The 18544-nt window shown below is 39.6% G+C and overlaps 1 protein-coding gene and 1 pseudogene across 1 annotated transcript; both read right to left on the bottom strand.

Moving 5' to 3' along the window:
• Positions 1 to 10801: 10801 nt before the first annotated feature.
• Positions 10802 to 14917, bottom strand: Dppa5 (developmental pluripotency associated 5). The gene is made up of 3 exons (XM_048358648.1): positions 14891 to 14917; positions 14291 to 14350; positions 10802 to 11116 (listed from the first exon to the last, which is right to left on the bottom strand). Exons 1-3 carry the CDS (start codon positions 14915 to 14917, stop codon positions 10802 to 10804), a joined length of 402 nt encoding a protein of 133 aa, XP_048214605.1.
• Positions 14918 to 15521: 604 nt separating this feature from the next.
• Positions 15522 to 16499, bottom strand: LOC125360798 (annotated as a pseudogene).
• Between the last annotated feature and the right edge of the window lie 2045 nt (positions 16500 to 18544).

The following is an 18544-nucleotide window of genomic DNA, read 5'->3' as shown; positions in this document are numbered from 1 at the left end:
AGGAAAGTTGGTGAGACTCTTATCTACAATTAGCCATCAAAATATACAGAAGTAGAGCTGTGGTTCAAGTGATAAAGCATTAGCCTTGCACAAAAGAGCTCAGGGACATTGACCAGGGCCTGAGTTCAAACCCCAGGACTAGAATATACGCACAAAAAAATTCAGAAAAGTAAGGAAACTATAACTCAACTTAGTAAGGAATACCTATAAAAATTTATCCCTAACATTATGCTTAATCATGACAGACTGAGTGCTTTATTCTCAGAGCAGAGCAAGCATGGCCACTCTTCTCACTTGTAGGCAATAGAGTGCTAGAATTCCTGGCAATAGAAGACACACATATTAAAAAGGGGGAAAATGACACTGTTCTATGTAGAGATGACATGATGCTTATGTATAATCCAAAGGAACCTACCAAAGGGGAAAACAACCTAGAACTAAGTTTAGTAAGATCATGGGTTACAAGATGAGTATCCAAAAATGAATTCTACTTTAATATATTAGCCTTTAGTGTTTGGGCAGTGAATAAAATAAAATTATAATTGCTACATTTGCTAGAAAACCACTTAGGTGTTAACTTACCAAAAGATGAACAGAACTTATAGATGGAAGTATACAAAGTTCTGATGAAAAAATTAAAGATTGAAATAAATGGAGAGTACATTGGTAAATGGTACATTTTGTGGATTAGAACAGCTAAGCAAGCATAGTAAGGATGTCAACTCTCCCCAAGTTGACATAGTCGTGGAAAAAAATTCAGAATATAAGGTCTTTATTTTTGTGGGTGTATAAAAGGCAATTCTCAAAGTGTATAGAAAGTAAATGGAGAAGAGGTAAAACAAATTACAGTGATAGAGGAGTGGCCATTTAGAAAATTAGTTCATGAGTACAATGCATCTTGATCAGTGTCACCTCCGTCAACCTTCTTACCCACCCCCGCCCCCTTAGACCTGCTGCTTCTTTACCTTTCTTAATTTGTTGTATATACAGTGAATTCTTGACTGCATTATCTCTCTCTCTTCCTCTCTTAATTTACCTACCCCTCTCTTCTTTGCCTCACCCCTCTTCCAAGTATCCATTTTTCTGCTGAGTTTTTGGTTGGGCTTTGACTTCATATTTCTAAAAATTTATACTGTTTGAGCTCTCCATAGAGTCAATTATATTTCTGTTAACTGATCTGTAACAACTTGAATACTATCCAATGTGTATAGAAGTACTAAAACCACTAGCACGACCATGTTCATTGCAACAGTATTCACCATAGCCAAGATATAGAATCAGCCAAGATGCCCCTCAATGGACTAATGGATCAAGAAAATGTGGTGTGTGTGTGTGTATGTGTGTGTGTGTGTGTGTGTGTGTGTGTGTGTAATGGAATTTTATTCATTCATAGAATGATATCGTACCATTAGTAAGGAAATGGAAAGACTTAGACAAAATTATATTAAGTGAAGTTTGCTAGACCCAGAGAAACAAAGGTTGCATGGTATCCATCATTTATGGTAGACAGAATGTGCCTATAAATCTATAAGTCAAGCTAACTTCTGACAAAGATACAAAACCAATTCAATAGAAGAAAGCCTTTTCAACAAATGGCAATAAAGTAAGTTAATATCCATAGGCATAAAGGAATCTTGCACTGAGTTTCACACCACATTCAAGAAGTAAGTTAAGCCATGTGCTAGTGACTCCTGCCTGTAATCCTAGCTACTCAGGAGGCTGAGATCTGAGGATCAAGGTTTGAGGTGAGCCCTGCCAGGAGAGTCTCCAAGACTCTTTCTTATACCCAATTAACTATAAAAAGCCAGAAGTAGAACTGTAGCTCAAATGGTAGAGTGCTAGCCTTTAGCACAAGAGCTCAGGGACAGTGCTCAGACCCTAAGTTCAAGCCCCAACACACACACACACACACACACACACACACACACACACACACACGACATAAATTAAAATAGACTTAAATATAAAATGTAAAGCTGTAATTTTTTAAGGGAAATACAAGAGGCAACCTGTAATAGAGGTAACCAAAAAGTTCTTAGACTCAACAATTTTGCATTACTATTTCATTGTCTTATTTAGCAGCCTCTTCCTAAACTTCCCCTACCCTTAATTCCCTCTACCTTAGGTAGCTACCATTCTACTCGCAAGCATCTAAGAGATCAATTTTGTAAGATTCCACATACATGAGTGTGAGGATACTATTTCTCTGTAACTGGCTTCATTTGATAGAATAATCTCCAGTTTCATTCTTGTTACTGTAAATGGCATCATTTCCCTCTTTTATATGACTAGATAATATTGCATTTTGTCTACACCTCTTTATCCATGGATTGATTATCCTATAGATGCTTAGGTTGTTCCCATTTCTTTTTTTTTTTTTGGCCAGTCCTGGGCCTTGGACTCAGGGCCTGAGCACTGTCCCTGGCTTCTTCCCGCTCAAGGCTAGCACTCTGCCACTTGAGCCACAGCGCTGCTTCTGGCCGTTTTCTGTATATGTGGTGCTGGGGAATCGAACCTAGGGCCTCGTGTATCCGAGGCAGGCACTCTTGCCACTAGGCTATATCCCCAGCCCTCCATTTCTTATTTATGGTAAACAGTGCTTCAGGAGCAGGGATCTCTTTAGCACACTGATTTCATTTCCTCTAGGTATATACCTCACAGCGATACCTCTATTACTTTCATTCTTATACCAAACATTTTCTGGGGACTTCATTTTATGTAGGCATTTCAATGGCATTTCTGTGCCAGTCCTTCTAGTTCTCACAGAAACTTGAATAGTGTGTTGCCTATGGCAGACACCCTCATGTATATGCTGCAAGTGGAAAAAGAAAATGAAGGAGAATACCCAGGCTAGTAACGGATGTTCTCTGGCTAGCCAAAGTCATAGGAGCTTAGCTACAAAGGAAACATTTGAGATCCAGTAGAAGCAAGAGCAGATAATGTTAAATGTTACAAGGCTGATGGTTACCTGGCACTGGTAGAGATTAAGCTGCTCACCACAGCTAGTTCCACTACAAATCACATAACAGACCCTTGTAGAAATGCCAAGATAGTAGAAGTCTGCTGCAAATGCAGAGCTCCAAGAAAGGCTCCACTTGAAACTTTGTTTACTTTCCTCATTAGGAACTAAGGCAGCAGGTAGCAATTACCTAATATCTTTGCAGAAAGGGATTTCCCCCCCCCCCCCCCCAATCAGTTTTTCTCACTAATCCTCCAGGGGAAATGAGGTTTATTTATGGTGTCAGAAGAGAACAAGGCATTAATAGTAAAAGATTTTATGTGACTTCATGTTTTTAGGAAAATCATTTGTTTATAAATCTGAATCAAACCCAATGGTATTTAATATATTCCAGATTTGAATGTCACCTGATTTTTTTTTCACCCAAATTTCAGACTAGAGGAAGCAATTATGATGGAGTATATACATTGATGCAAAAAGATGGAGATTGTAAGTATTTCCTTACCAAGATACACATCTTAGAATTAGTCCATCCTATAGTCCAGGGGAAAAATGGAATGGCTAAATGCATTTATTCAATCCCCAGCTTTGACAAAGAGTCTGTGGTAATGGAGCTGTCTCCAGCTATTTAACTACCTTGTTTGGTAATTCAAGGTAACAGTGTTCTGATGAAGAGATGATTAGGTAAATACAGCAAATAGGGTAAAATATAATTATATGACAATAATAACTGTAACTCTAAGGTTGGCTTAATTCTTTTTCCTTTTCCTTACAGACATTCTCTAGTCATTAAACATGTATTTCACATTTGGACAAAGGTTTTTGTCTTTCTTTTTTTGGCTTTTGTTGTTTTTGTTTTGAGACAATGCCTTTCTTGGGAGCTCAGGCTGACCTCAAACTTGCAATCTTCCCCCTCAGCCTCCTAAGTGCTGGGGTTAAAGGTGTGTGGCATTATGCCTGGCTAATGTCATACCCTTCAAAAAATGACAGTATAGTTCATTTTATTTAATTCTCCTTCAAATAATGTTGTGATTTATGTGGGGATTTTACTTTAAGAGTAAACTGAGATTTAATGTCCCCTGCCTCCACCAAAAGCTGGATGAAAGCCGCTCACACCTATAATCCTAGCTCATCAGGAGGCTGAGATCTGAGGATCATGGTTCAAAGCCAGCCCATATAGGAAAGTCCCTGAGACTCTTATCTCCAATCAACTACCAGAACAATGGAAGTAGACCTGTGGCTTAAAGTGACAGAGCCCTAGCCTTGAGCAAAAGAGCTCAGGGACAGTGCCCAGGCCTGGAATTCAAGCTCTACAGTCAACCACTGGCCAACAAGAAAAATATTCTCCCTCAAAAGTAAAAAAGCAAACTACAAGTCCTATAAAAGCCCCTAAACCATGTAATAGATTAGACAGTGGAGCTCAAAGGAACCTGGGATGGTGTATTTTTGAAAGCATTATCCTACACACTTAGTAATACTGCTTATTTCACCTCTTGTCCTGACTACCTGACCTTTGGTTTTGTGGCAGCCTGCCCCTATTTTACAGGTTAGGTTTGAGCCTGTTTGAGCTTTGGCTAAAGTCATAGGACTGCAACTTTGCATTCCAGCACTCACACTGAGTAGAGGATGGGAGAACTGCTCCCACCTTCCACCCTGTGTCAGTTAAGTTCCCATTCTAGAACATCTAGACTCAACTATTTGCCATACTTTCTCCCTGTATCTATGTGGTAGATGTGACATGCAACAAGGCCTTGAACTTAAAGGCAAACAGTAATCACCTCAGATATGAGAAAAGTGCTGAGTGCTTGGTGAGCTGAGTGCTAGGTGAGGAGAGGGCTGCACACAATGACCAGTGCAAGGTTTTGTGTGAAACCCCACAGCAAAACGCTGAAGGATTCTTTAGACACTGTGCTCCACCATCATGATCCCAATATTTCAACTGACATTACTTGAAGGTCCTATAGCACAAACTCACAGATGGTCAAGACTCATGGTAGACTCTCTTAGAGCACAGCTGACAAAGGCTCCAAGGGAACAGTAAAGAAGCATACACACTTCTGGGAACTTCTCAAGCAAAAGTTTCTTCCTTTGGAAATGGAACATCTAGAGCAGCGGATGTCTTTAGTGCACTTCAGTCTTCATGTTAAGGATAGATTTATCCAGTCCCAAGTGCATGCACCAAGGGGCTTTCTAGCAAGGATATCAGAAAGCGATCTTTGATGCCTTGAGCTAGGTGAGTCCACTAGAGTCCTTTACAAAGGACCAAGGTGTGGTTTTGGACATTATTATTATTTTTTTGGACATTATTTAACTTAAAGTGTCTCACAGAATTGCAGTGAACTGCATTGTATCAGGTTTCTATGATGCCTCTATTCTATTTATTGTTTTTATAAAGAAATTTTATTCATTTATCTAACTTTTTTGGTTGGCATATTAAATTATGCATAGTAAGGGGATTCAGCAGGTCATTTCTGTCTCTCTCCCTTTCTCTCTATGTACACCTATAATATGCTTTGGTCAAATTCACTCCTTCAAATAAAATGTCTGACTTATTGCTAGGGATGTTCAGTTCTGCTCTGTATTTTGTCTCCTTTGCATTTCTTTGGTGTTGAGTATTAGAAGTTGCTTGAAGACCCTCTGTGAAGAGACAAGATTAGACTAGGTTTGTCCTAAGAAGGAAGGGTGTATGCTTACAGGGTAGAACTGAAAATGAACATTTGGGAAAGGAAGATATATTCCCAGAGCAGGGAATGGGTGTAAGCTTGTGGGAACCACAGATATCAACAGCATACACTTGACAACTAGGGCTAAAGAATCTTTTTACAGCTTTATTGATCTTTTCCTAGTGAATAGAGGTCCTATGTTCACTTTTCTGTTGCATTTCTTATCCTTTCACCAATTTACAGGTGGTCAGTATGAATTAGGCATATCATTCTTTGTCACAGATGCTACATATATTTTCTTCCACTTTTATCACTTGCTTTTGACCCTGTGTTTGGTATCATCAAAGGGTTTTAAGCAAGGGAACAGCCAGATTATGTTTGCATCTTCCAAGGTGTGCTCTACAAGCACATAAGGATCGAAAGGAACAAGACTGAAGGTGGAGTATCATTGGGGAGGCTGTGGAGGAAAGTTTATTTTACTCCAGGGAATGGAGGGTGGTAGACTGGGGTAAGTCTGTTGACAGTGAGGAAGGAGAGGAAAAAGGTTTAGGAATACAAAGAAGTAAAGCTGTGAAAAGCCCTAACTAATTGGATGATATTTACAAAGGAAATGGAAGGTGATTTTCAGGATTATTGAGCAGGAATATAGGAGGTGGTTGGCACATTTTCCAAGGAGACACCTATGTGAGCATGGGGGGTGTCAAGTTTCAATACTGATGAGTGTTTGGGGCTGTTTAAGGGATGCACAAGTGGAGAACTCAATAAGCTATTTAGTCTGGGGTCTAACACACAGGCAGTGGTCTTGTGTGATGGATGAGATGGTGAGAAGATTGGGCAGCTGCTGGGATGGTGATCAGCAGCAAGCATGATCATGAATGAAAGCCCTCTTCAGGGTACTTTTAACACCCCCAAACTGTAATATCTGGATCAGGTTCTTTGTCTCTAGGGTCTTGAAGAATGAGTCCATGGACACCAAAGATGTAGCGAAATGGCAAAGATTTATTGAAGAAAATGATAAACAGAGCTCCTGATAAATAGGAAGGGGGTCCCAAGGGAGGGCACTGCCCAGAGTGCATTGTGCATGAGTTAATAAGGTGTCTCTAGGAGGGACTTATGTGACTCTCAAGATCATTTGGACATCCTGCGGGCTGGATCAGACCCCTAGATCCAACCAGAGGCTCTAAGTGGTCTGTACCCACTTCCCCCATGTTGTGTAGCTCCTCTGACTGGGTGCCCCGTCCAGCTCACACTTCTGGAATGCAGCATCCCATTGTTTTTGTTGTAAGTCTTCTGGAGGTGATAAGCCATGATGTGAAGCCCAGGAGCTCTCAGCACAACTGCTCAAGGCCATGATGATGTGATGTCTATGTACCTGCACAGGGGGCTGCTCAAGGCTGGTGAGGGATGCAAAAACCTCTATAGAAGACGCCTTTGCCTTGATTTCCTAGCAGACTCCTTTTCTTCTCTCACTTTCAGAGGTATGAGAAAGAAGCCCGTGGACGTCCGTGTCTTAAAGAGTTCATTGAACTAAGGAGCTAACATTAGACACTCCACACACCAAGGAGAGAGGAGCCTTCTGCAGGTTGCTTCTGGTTGTGGGTTGAAGCCTCTGGTCTGAGGGAGGGCTGTGATTACACTCACACTGCTGTCCCCTGCAGACATCTCTCTAACTTCTTTCCTCCACTACAGCCTCAGCAAGGTCACGGGACCCTCCTAATTCTTGCCCTGAACATCACTGGTCTGCTGTCTCACTGTGGCTACTCTAGTCTCTCCTTTCACTGCTTTCTAGCCAAGAATCCAACATCCCTCACATCTCTCTTCTTCCACATTTTCCCAGAGGGTCCAGGACTCTCTCTTTCTCTCTCTGACCTCCATTGCTGGGTTCAACTTGTTGTTGCAATGAAAGGTGGCAGAACATTTCGCTAACTCACCCAGCTAATTTATGCCAAGGCAGTGAAATGGATTCTCCTTAATGAAGTTCCAGCAAATGAGCTCACTCACATTTGGTTTTCGATTTAAAAAGACCACTCCAAGATCAGGCCTGGACTTCTAAATACCAGAAACCTGGCCCCTTTCCATGTGGAAATATTTGTTGTGTAAACTAGATTTATAGGCAACCATTTTATAAGTTACTTCTATGCGGCATTGGTTCCATTGGACCAGAGGAGTTCCAGGTAGCACAGAAAGAGAACAGGTCAGTTTGTTTCCACAGATTGTGACACAGGTTTACAAAAAGACTCATGAATGTAGACATGATCTAAGAAGCCAACACTTATGGAAGAACAACACACACTATGTAAAACACCTGGTTCTTTACACAGGAACCTGATACTTTTGCATTTATCCAAATGTGCCTTGGTGATTAACTCATAGTCTCTGGCTCAGTGGCTGTTTGTCTCTTCACTTTGATGCAATGTAAATTTGGCACAAATCGAGGGCCATCCATAGTTTAAGCTGCCACAGCCAATGAGTCATAACCATTGAATGTTATGGTTGGAAAGGGGCTTCAGAGGCCATCGAAGGCCCACCCCCTCACTTTTCAGAGGGGAAAACAGACAGCAAAAACCAGCCCACAATCACACAACTGTAAGTGGCACCCGTGGATTCTGCCTGGGTCTCTCCATCTCTAGTCTCGTAATCATAGTGGTGTCATGCAGCTGCTCAGCAGTAGTGGGAATTGGTGGCTTGTGGGGGTGGGGTGGATAGTGAGCCTTCTTGTTTGCCATCTGCCCCTGCTTAGCCCCAAAGTCTCCAAACAAACATGCAAGCAGACTCTTCCTGGCTAAGCTAATTTAGCCTTAGTTTCTGACTTCTCCTCTCAGACTACTTCCAAGTATACAGACATTGCAATCACTGTTGATTTGAGTCATGAGAGACTGAGTATGCTTTGGATGGTTTTGAATGTAAAGGTACACTTCTAGCGTTTTGGTAATTAGTTGGAAAAAAGAGTCTCACAGACTTTCCTGCCCAGGATGGTTTTGAACAATGATCCCCAGATCTCACCCTCTTGAGTAGCTAGAATTACAGGTTAGAACCACAGGCACCCAGTGAAATTTAATGTGTTTTCTTTTCCTGATTCTGGGGCTTGAACTCTGGGTCTGAGTGCTGTCCCTGAGCTTCTGTCCTCAAGGTCAATATACTCTATCACTTGAACCACAGCTCGACTTCTGGCATTTTGTAGTTAAGTAGAGCTAAGAGTTTTTTTAATAAACTTTCCTGCCCAGGGTTGCTCTGAACCATTATCATCATATCTCAGCCTTTTGAGTAGCTAGGAAATTTATTAATTTATTTAAAAAATATTTGTCTATACAATTAAGCCAGTAATCAAACATAATCAATATCACAGTACAAAAAGGAAAAAACCCTGGTATTAGTCTGGAACTGTAATAACTAGTAACAATACAGTTCTGCTTTTGGAGCTTTAACTTTCCCAATTTTGTCTATAACAAATTTATCTTCTTTGAATTTTCACATGGTACATTGTGTATAGTACATTGTGTAGACAGATTTTCCAGCCGAGTTTCATTCATAAGTAATGGAGATTTCAGCTTCAGATCCTCCCTCCATGTGAAGTAACAGATACTTAGGAAAAGTTTCGTACCTTGTGCCACATTTCCTTCAGGATTACACAATGCTTTGAACATTGAGTTTTTATTAAGTTTTCAAAATTTGTCTATCAAAGGCATAGCTTCCTCTTGCCTGGAAAAGCCTTTCTTTCCTCTGTTACACCAACATTCTGTAGCATTTTCCAGTGCAAATATGACACAGACACGAATGATTTATTTTTTATCTAAAGTTCCAAAGAAGTACAGATTTTAAGTGGTCCGATAGCATGTCAAACTGAAGTGTTTCAGCTTCGCTTTCTTTGCTTGCCATCACAGTGCTACCACTGTACATTCTGAATCTACTGCACAAGTAGGACCTGCAGCGCTACAGAGGGAAGAGTCAAATTGTGCCCTCAAATGAGCTGAAAGTTCTCACCTAGTATCAACTTTTCCTCAAGACAAATGTGTGAAGCTGAAGTCTGCATGTGTTGAGGGCTGACTGTATAACTGGGAATGTTCTGCCTTACTAGTCATACATAATGCAATATTAAAGAATAACAAAAAGATGTGCAAATTTGAAGCTTACATATTAAAATTCAGCAGAAGCTACAATTGTTTAGAACTTAGATCAATTTGTTTTTTGTTTTTTTGGAGAGCAACAGTAGCATCTTATTGACATTGTTTAGAATCTCTTGCACATGGTGCTAATAAAAAGCAGATTGCCATTTTCTCCACTTTTATTACTATGTTCACAGTCACTACAAAAAAAAAAGTGCTCAGTACACAGGCAGAATGTATGCAGTCCTCCAACCTCTGTATATCACCACCACAGTTCATTCTTATTCTAAAGACAGAAGGTGATTCAGTCCTTTTATTTCCTTTCTTGCTTGGCTCTTCAGACATTACAATTCTTTTCGTTGACTTCCATGAAGAGATGGTAGGAGAGCAGAAGGAAGATGAGCTACCATGTTTCTCCTACCCATTGGTCTTCTCTATAACAACCACACATGTGAAGTCTCAGTGGCTTTAATATAGGTAAGACATTTAGAACTGTATCCAGCACACAGTCATGGTTGTTGTTACATAAGGTAACCAGAGTGAGAGTCAAGCCAACTTGTTATGATAAGCCATTGAAGCAGTGGCTTTAGAAAATTTAGCTCTTATCATATGTCCTCTTTTCATATGACCGTGAGTTTTTAAGAACAGCTACTTTTGCTGCCATGTCTAAGGAATCAGAAGATCAGAATGTGGATATTGGACATTTTGGAGGGAGACTGAAGGACTGCAAACTGGACACTGACATCCTGGTTGAGATGTCTTCTGTGGAGTTGTGTCCTGGGTTACTAAGATTCCTTTTCAGAAATCTTCATTACCAATATGTAGTCTCAGAGCCTGAGATGAACTCTGTAAGTTTTGCTTGGTAAGATGCACATTGAGGGGAAAAAATCATGCTCACCAAAGAGAATTGTTTGTTTTGCATTTTAAAACCTTTATTCTTTCATTGCAATTTCGGGAAAAGATATTCACAGCAAGACTCCAAACACGACACAGTCCCATGCATTTTGCATTCACCAGAAATTCATGGCAGACGTAGACCATAGCCATGGTCTGTTTCCATGGAATTCCTGGCAGCCTCAAGTTTGAATTCCTCGATCCTTCTGCAGGCGTTGTCTATCAATCATGGACTGCAACATCCACTTGGTCTGATCCTTATATAATTTAGAGTCATAAACTATGACCTTGGTGAAGTTGGAAGATTTCAGAGCCTTTAGCTGGAGTTTGCTCACTTGTTCGCTGTGAGAGGTCTGAGATCCCTGGAGACCACAGACACCTTCCAGCAAGTGCATCTGGATGGGGAACAACTGTGGATCTTGAAGATCTTTGGGAACTTTCATCCATGCTGGGATATCTTTAATTTTGGGAGCATTTCCATCCCAATCCCTCAAAATCTAATAGACCTCAGAAGAAGCTAAGCTTAGAGGCAGCCTTGTGCAGATGCTCCAACAACTGTGTGGAGCATAGAGAATTCTTTTAAATGAGTTCAGACTACCGATTATTAAAAAATAACTGGGGTATGATATACATACAAAGAGAGCAGAGATGATTAATGTTTGCTTTTATAAAGGATTAAAGTTCTATGTGCCCATCTGTCAATCAAGGTGATACTTCTACTATTTCCAAATATTTCTGCCATGGCAGAGTTCCATATATTTTTGCTCATTGTCCAACTTAGAAGTGGGCCATCAGACTTGACAAGAGAGTAGGGGGATGAGATAGGATCTTGGCTTGCCAAAGAAAGCTGAAGATGCTCTACAGGGGATCCATGAATAGCTCCTGTAACAAAGGGAAGAGTTTACTCCAGAGAGATATCTCAGATGCACTAGAAAATTACAACAAAGCTTATCATGTTTAGTAGTAGACAACATAGTTAAACTTCTGAGTCTTTGAGATTATGTAAAGAAACAATATAGAAATATCCATCCAGCTATATCCCTGGCTTGATATATAACTCAGACTTAAGTTCCAAGAGGCAAATTTGCTAGCTACCAATGAATGAAGTTGAGGTAGCTATTGAGAGGAGCTGAGGCTCATTCAGTGACACTGTCACCTACTGAGATGCTGATGGTCAGAAATATTCCTAATCTACAAAGGTTGTGAGAAATTCCTATTGCCACAGTCACCCCTGGGACACACCAGTTAGAAGGCAAACAAGTTCCACACTGCTTGGCATATACCAAAGAACTAACTCCAGGCCTTCTCTTTTCATGTCTTACTTTTTGTGCTTGACTATGTTGATATTACATAGCAGTGAATTTGTGCAATCTGCCTTTATGTAATCCTTGTGATCTGAATGTGAACTGTTTTCTCAGAAGCCCTTGGACAGTTTAAGTGTAATAAAATTACACTGTTAACACCATGATCGATAGCCTAAAGTTTAAGCTTACAGTGTTGGAATTGTGTATGTTCAATAATTCATTACTCTTCAAAGAGTACTCACTTAAAATGTTGATTCATGGAGAGTTATTTAGGTGTCAGTGTGAATAAGTTTAGCTGCTTCTCTGATTTACTAGCAGGGTATTGTGACTGTATGTTACAGAAGGTCTGAGCTTGGAGGATATTGTGACTATGTATGTTACAGAAGGTTTGGGCTTGGAGGGTATTGTTCCTACTGACCTTGCTCCAGTTTGAGGTTAATGGTGGAAATAATTTTTTAAATCTATAATTGCTGATTCTAAAAGGGCAGAGCAAACTCAGGATTGATTTTTCTACTTAAGGTATTATATCTGGTGGTCTCTGTCATGGCTGATGAGCTCTACAGTCAAGGTTTGACAAAGCATCTAGAGAAATTAAATGAAAGAGTATGCCATAATGTGCGCACTTATTGGGCAATCATCACACATTATCCACTAATTGGAAAAAAAATGTTGCCTCTTGGTTCAACCACTTATAACATAGCTAGACTAGCTAGGGCTACTTGGTATGTAGCATTTTTGTACCACAATTCATCAATTCTAAATTAAAAAAAATCCCATATTGTGCTCTGTCTCTTGACATGAGAATGGAGGGCTTTCCATTGAGGAGTTGTATTTGTAGGTTCTGTGGAGTGTTACTGTGCAGGGGTAGCCGGGAGCTGCATTCTGAGATGACTTAGCTGCGTTTTCAGGAATGATAGGGAGCGCCAATGGCTCAGGCGAGGCAGCTACTCACTGCTCTGCTAGGAATGCTGGAAGGTTTTAAATTACTTTGCAAGTTAAGCTTGTATTGTCTATGAATATTCATTTCTACTTGGCAGCATTTACTGCAATTAAAGGGTTCTAACGCCAGATGGCACCTTTGCTATGAACATGAGGTCTGAAGAAATGGAATTCTCACCTGGTATATAACAGTATTTATGGGGCTTAAATACATGCATATAAATAAATAAATATATATTTAGTATCTGTATATTTACATACATACGTATGTGTGTGTGTTTGTATGCGTGTGTTTGTGTGTACTTTATGTATGCATTCTGGGTTTTAGAAAAAAATTTTAACCCAATGGAGAAAAAGCATAGACTCTGTATCTTGGCTAACCAAATCAAAGCCCAGTTCTGTTATCTGTTGTTCTTGATGATGTTAGGGAAGTTATAGAATCTATGCTTCAATACCTTTATTTGTAAGATGAGTTTAACAGTACTTAATAGAGTTGTGAGGATGAAACAAGTTAGTACATTTAAACAATTAGCAGAGTGCCTGATACATAGCATCTCTAAGTGTTCACTCTTACTATGTTATTCAAAATTGCTTTTATGACTGTCCTCACAGTTCCTGCTAGCATGTGTCCACCATGTGGTATGGGGGAGGATATAACTCACTCACAAGTACAAGGGAGAGCCCTGGTTTATGTGTCTAGTCAGGACAATCCCAGTACATGGCGTTTTACTAAAAAGTGAGATCTGGGGCCCGGGTGTATGGCCTAATGGTAGAGTGCTTGCTTCGTATACATGAAGCCTTGGGTTTGATTTCTTAGCACCACATGTACCGAAAACGGCCAGAGTGGTACTGGGGCTCAAGTGGTAGAGTGCTAGCCTTGAGTGAAAAGAAGCCAGGGACAGGGCTCAGGTCCTGAGTTTAAGCCACAGGACTGGCAAAAGAAAAGAAAAGAAAGAAAGCAAGGAAGGAAACGTGATATCTGTACTGGTGCAGCAAGGGGTTTTAACTTTAGACTTTCAAAATGTGAGCAAAGTTTCTTTGGAGCTTTGGAAAACTAAAGTCTCTTACAATGCATGGATGAAAGTCCTAGAACTATTGACTAGTCCATTCACTACATGAGGAGGTCTACTGAATGAGCTAGTTAGTGTCCATGTCTGTAACAAATACCAGAGATAATCAACTTATAGAGAAAAAGGGTTATTTGGATCCTTAGTTTTGAGGTCCATGATTGGGCAAGCCAAACTTTCAGATCTCTGGTAGGGATGACAGATAGTAAAGCTAGAAATGTGTGGCAGAGTGAAACTTTTCATAATATGTCAAAAAAAAATGAAAAAAGAAAAGAAAAGGAGAAAGAGACCAAGGCTCATAGTCCTCTTACACAGTGCACTCCCACTTCCAGTGTTCATAGTAACAATCTGAGGAACCTACCTTGGGGAGACATCCCAGATACACCCCAGATATGTCATTGCTGATATCGCAAAAGGAAAACTAGAAAACAAAAACAAGCAAGTCAGTTCTTGAAGATACCCATGGAGCAGTCAGATCGAATCAGTCCTGAGATTTTTCCCTCCTTCTGATACTGGTGAATCTTCTTTATTATTTAAGCCAGTTAGAACTCATTGTTCTGATATAGTCCTAAGTGATCAAAAATTTGATGAACAAATCTATTGTTAGTAATTATTTTTCTTCTAAGATGATGGCATATGAAAATAGAAGAAACCCCCACAAAATTATAAACAAATTAGTGTTGTTACCATACTGGCACTTCTTATTAATTCTTAGCTGAATTCTTCTTTATTGTCCTTGCTATTGCTTGCTTCTTAGTTTTTCTCTGTCTGCTAGAATAAACTTCTAGATGGTTGGAAAGTGAAAAAATACAGTATGATTTTCCCCAAACTTGCAAATGAGTTCTACTAGCTACTAGCTGTTAGTTAAAATAAAAACAAAACCACAGAGGTTCTGTGGTTAAAGGAATTTGAAAAAAAAATTGGGTTTAATAAAAATAGCCATGATTTAAAAATTTAGTACCTTTTGGATACTTAAATCATAGAACATCTCATTATGATAAGTACTGTTGTAAAAGAAAACAACACTGAGCTCCCAGTGGCTTAACAAAATAAAATGTATTTCTGGCTCATGACAAAGGCCAATGTGAAACTCTTATTTAGGATATTCTATTTAAGAGCGAATTCAGTAAAAACCTGGCTCTTGCCATTGAAATTTAATTTTTTTCTACTCAGATTGTCCTTGAACCAGGATCCTCAGACCTCAATCTCTTGAGGATCTAGAAGTACAGGTGTGAGTCACCAGCACTTGGCAAGGAGTAGCCAAGGCGGGTCTCAAACTTGTGATCCTCCTGCTTCATTCTCCTTGCTGATGACTGGCATGCACCACTGTGTTCTTAATGTATAGCTTCCAAAGTCATCCTAAGAGGTTTTTGTGTATAAATTAATTGTACAAAAGTATTTTTATTGTAGCATATACATACTTGCCTATTAATGTACTTCGGCAAATTCACCCCCTCTATTAGTCTTTCTTAGCCTCCTTCCTTCTTCAGCCTTTTTAGACAGTTTTAGTGCGGTTCATTATGGTATTCTTTTTTTTGCTAGCATCCCTGTTTATTAACAGACCCAACTACAAAAATAGCTTGGCAGATTCCTCAGTTCATCCTTCTAATAAGTCTATTCATCTGATCCTCCCTGTTGACAGCATCTTCACCTTCTACAAAGTGGGTGGTCTTCTTCTCTATGCCACCTTCTGAAGAAGATAATTGGAAAGGCCACAGGAGGTTATTTGCTTCCTTGAAGCATTTTTCAACAGTGTAGATCTCATGAATCAGATCGTCCATACAGATGATATACCAAGAGATAAGAGCAACCAAATCATTATCTGTTAAGGCAATTTACTTCTTATCGATTTTGCCATAACCACACTTGAAGATGCCTCATTTACTGACTTCAGGTTTGGGTGCTCCCATGCAATATGTGGTTCTACAATACTCAGCGTATTAATTGAAGCTTTATTGAGCTTAACAAAGGTGCCGTTGAAGATCTGGTGAAGGCAAAGAAGGTGCAACACCTTAGGGACTTTTGGACTCACACCACTGATACCTTTGAATTCGATGCCAAACTCCAACTTAGGTTCTGCAGGTACATAGAAGTTGCCCATTTTTCTGGCCATTCTATCCATTTTGATTTCACTTCTGTACATTTGCCAGTATTCCTTGTGATGGTGCTTAGCCTTCTCATACATGAGCTCCCTCCTTGCCTTCCAAAACATCTTTCCTGCGCGTTTTTCTCTGGAGCTTTATTTCCAGCCCAGGGAAATTCCTTTGCTTTTTCTTTCTTTCTTTTTTTTTTTTTTTTTTTTTTTTTTTTGCCAGCCCTGGGCCTTGGACTCAGGGCCTGAGCACTGTCCCTGGCTTCTCTTTGCTCAAGGTTAGCACTCTACCACTTGAGTCACAGCGCCACTTCTGGCCATTTTCTGTATATGTGGTGCTGGGGAATTGAACCCAGGGCTTCAAGTATACGAGGCAAGCGCTCTTGCCACTAGGCCATATCCCCAACCCCCTTTGCTTTTTCTTAAGGGTTTCTGGAACAGCAGGAACGTTCTTTTTCTTCTCTTTGGCACCCTCCATGGTTCCAGTCGGACAAGAGAGAGGCTTTTTTTTTTTTTTTTCTTTTCTAGTCTTGGGGCTTGAACTTTGGGACCGGGCACTTTCTCTACAGGGCTAGTGCTCTACCACTTTGAGCCATAGCTCCACTTCTGGTTTTTGGGTGATTAATCGGAGATGAAAGTCTCTCAGGGACTTTTCTGCCTGGGTGAGCTTTGAACTGTGATCCTCATATCTCAGCCTCCTGAGTAGCTAGTATTACAGGTGTGAGCCACTAGTACCTGGCTCTTTTTATTATTTTGAATATTAAATTTCATAGAAAAGTGAAAGTACGAGCTTTCTGAGCTTGGCTTATCTTGTGCAACATGAAAATCTCCATTTCTGTCCACTTTTGCAAATGAAATAATTTAATATTTTTAGAGTTGAGTAATACTCTATTATATATTCATAGTGCAATTTCTTTATCTAGTTACTGTTGTGCACCTAAGCTGATTCTTATTACTTGGATATTGCCAATAGTACTGCAGTAAAAATGGATGTAAAATATTTCAATTTTATGTTGATTTATCTTCCTTTGGCTCTATGCCCAAGAATGGTATAGTAGGATCATGTGGCAGTTCCACTTTTAGTTTGAGAAACTGTGTTAGTAATTTCCACATTTGCTGAATAATTTACATTCCCACCCACAGTTCTTTTCCCCTCTCATTCTTGTCAATATTTATTATTTTCTTAAGTGGCTGCTATTCTGCCTGGGGTAAGATATAATCTCAGTATAGTTCTTCATGTGTTTATTGGGCATTTTTTCTTAAAAAACATATGTTTAATCCAGTTTCATTTATTAATTGGATGATTTATCTTTTTGGTGCTTAATGTTTGGAGCTTTTAAAAATATATTCTGGAGATAAATCCTTTTGTTTTATTTTATTTTATTTTTCCAGTCCTGGGGCTTAGGACTCAGGAACTGAGCACTGTCCCTGGCTTCCATTTTGCTTGAAGCTAGCACTCTACCACTTGAGCCACAGTACCACTTCCAGCTTTATCTGTTAATGTGGTGCTGAGGATTCGAACCCAGGGCTTCATGCATGCAAGGTGAGCACTCTACCGCTAAGCCATATTCCCAGTCCCTGGAGATAAATCCTTTATCTAATAAATAGCAGGAAAAGATTTTCTCTTATTCTGCAGGTTATCTCTTGACTCTGGTAATTCTCTCCTTGTGCAGAAGTAACCTGTAATCTGGCAATTCTTGTTCTTATTTTTTAGCTATTGGAGTCCTTTTCAGTCCTAGTCATTGCCTAGTCCTATATCTTCAAATGCATTCCCTATATTTTTTTCTGTAGTAGTTTCAAAGTTTTTATGTCTTACATTTTTTTCTTCATTTTTTTTATTAAAAGGCACAGCTAGAATTTGGAACTCTTGAAATTTACTATAGTAATCCCTTGATGGTAAGAAATATCCTGGAAATAGCTCAGGAATTTCTACTTGGAACTGTTTTATAAAAATGATAATACCTCACAACAATCATTTAAGAAAGTCACACTATTAGACATGCTGCTCCCAAGAACACTGACTTGCTCACACCTCGAAGTGAGTTCTGGTGGACAAAATAGAACTTGAGCTCTCTATTGGGCTCCCAGTGTTGACTATTCCAGGTTTGGAATGAAAGTTGGTAGCTACCTTCCTGCTATCGATAGATCTTCAACCACTGTCATCTTCCTGAGAAGAACAATTTCACCAATAACACTTTCAGAAAAGGTTAGGTACTTGGAATCAAATATCAGGTTCACATAGAAAATCCTTTACTTGGGAATTTTATAAATGCTTAAGAACAGCTCCTAACTTCAAAAGATTGGTCCTATTAAGATAGACACTTTATCCAAATGAGACAAGCCCACCTCCTCATTATCTACAACAGTCTGAGTAACATTCCTAGTCCCTTGTTCCTGATATCTAATATTAGGAAAGATTCAAGCAAAAAAGATCGTTTTAAATTGGTTTTTGTATAAGGTAAGAAGAAGTAGGGATCTAGTTCTAGGAGTCTAGTTTCAATCATCTGTTACTAAATATCCATT

Source organism: Perognathus longimembris, chromosome 12 (assembly GCF_023159225.1).
Source record: "Perognathus longimembris pacificus isolate PPM17 chromosome 12, ASM2315922v1, whole genome shotgun sequence".
NCBI lineage: Eukaryota > Metazoa > Chordata > Mammalia > Rodentia > Heteromyidae > Perognathus > Perognathus longimembris.
Note: the sequence above shows the minus strand (reverse complement) of the source record. Positions and strands in the feature narration are given on the sequence as shown.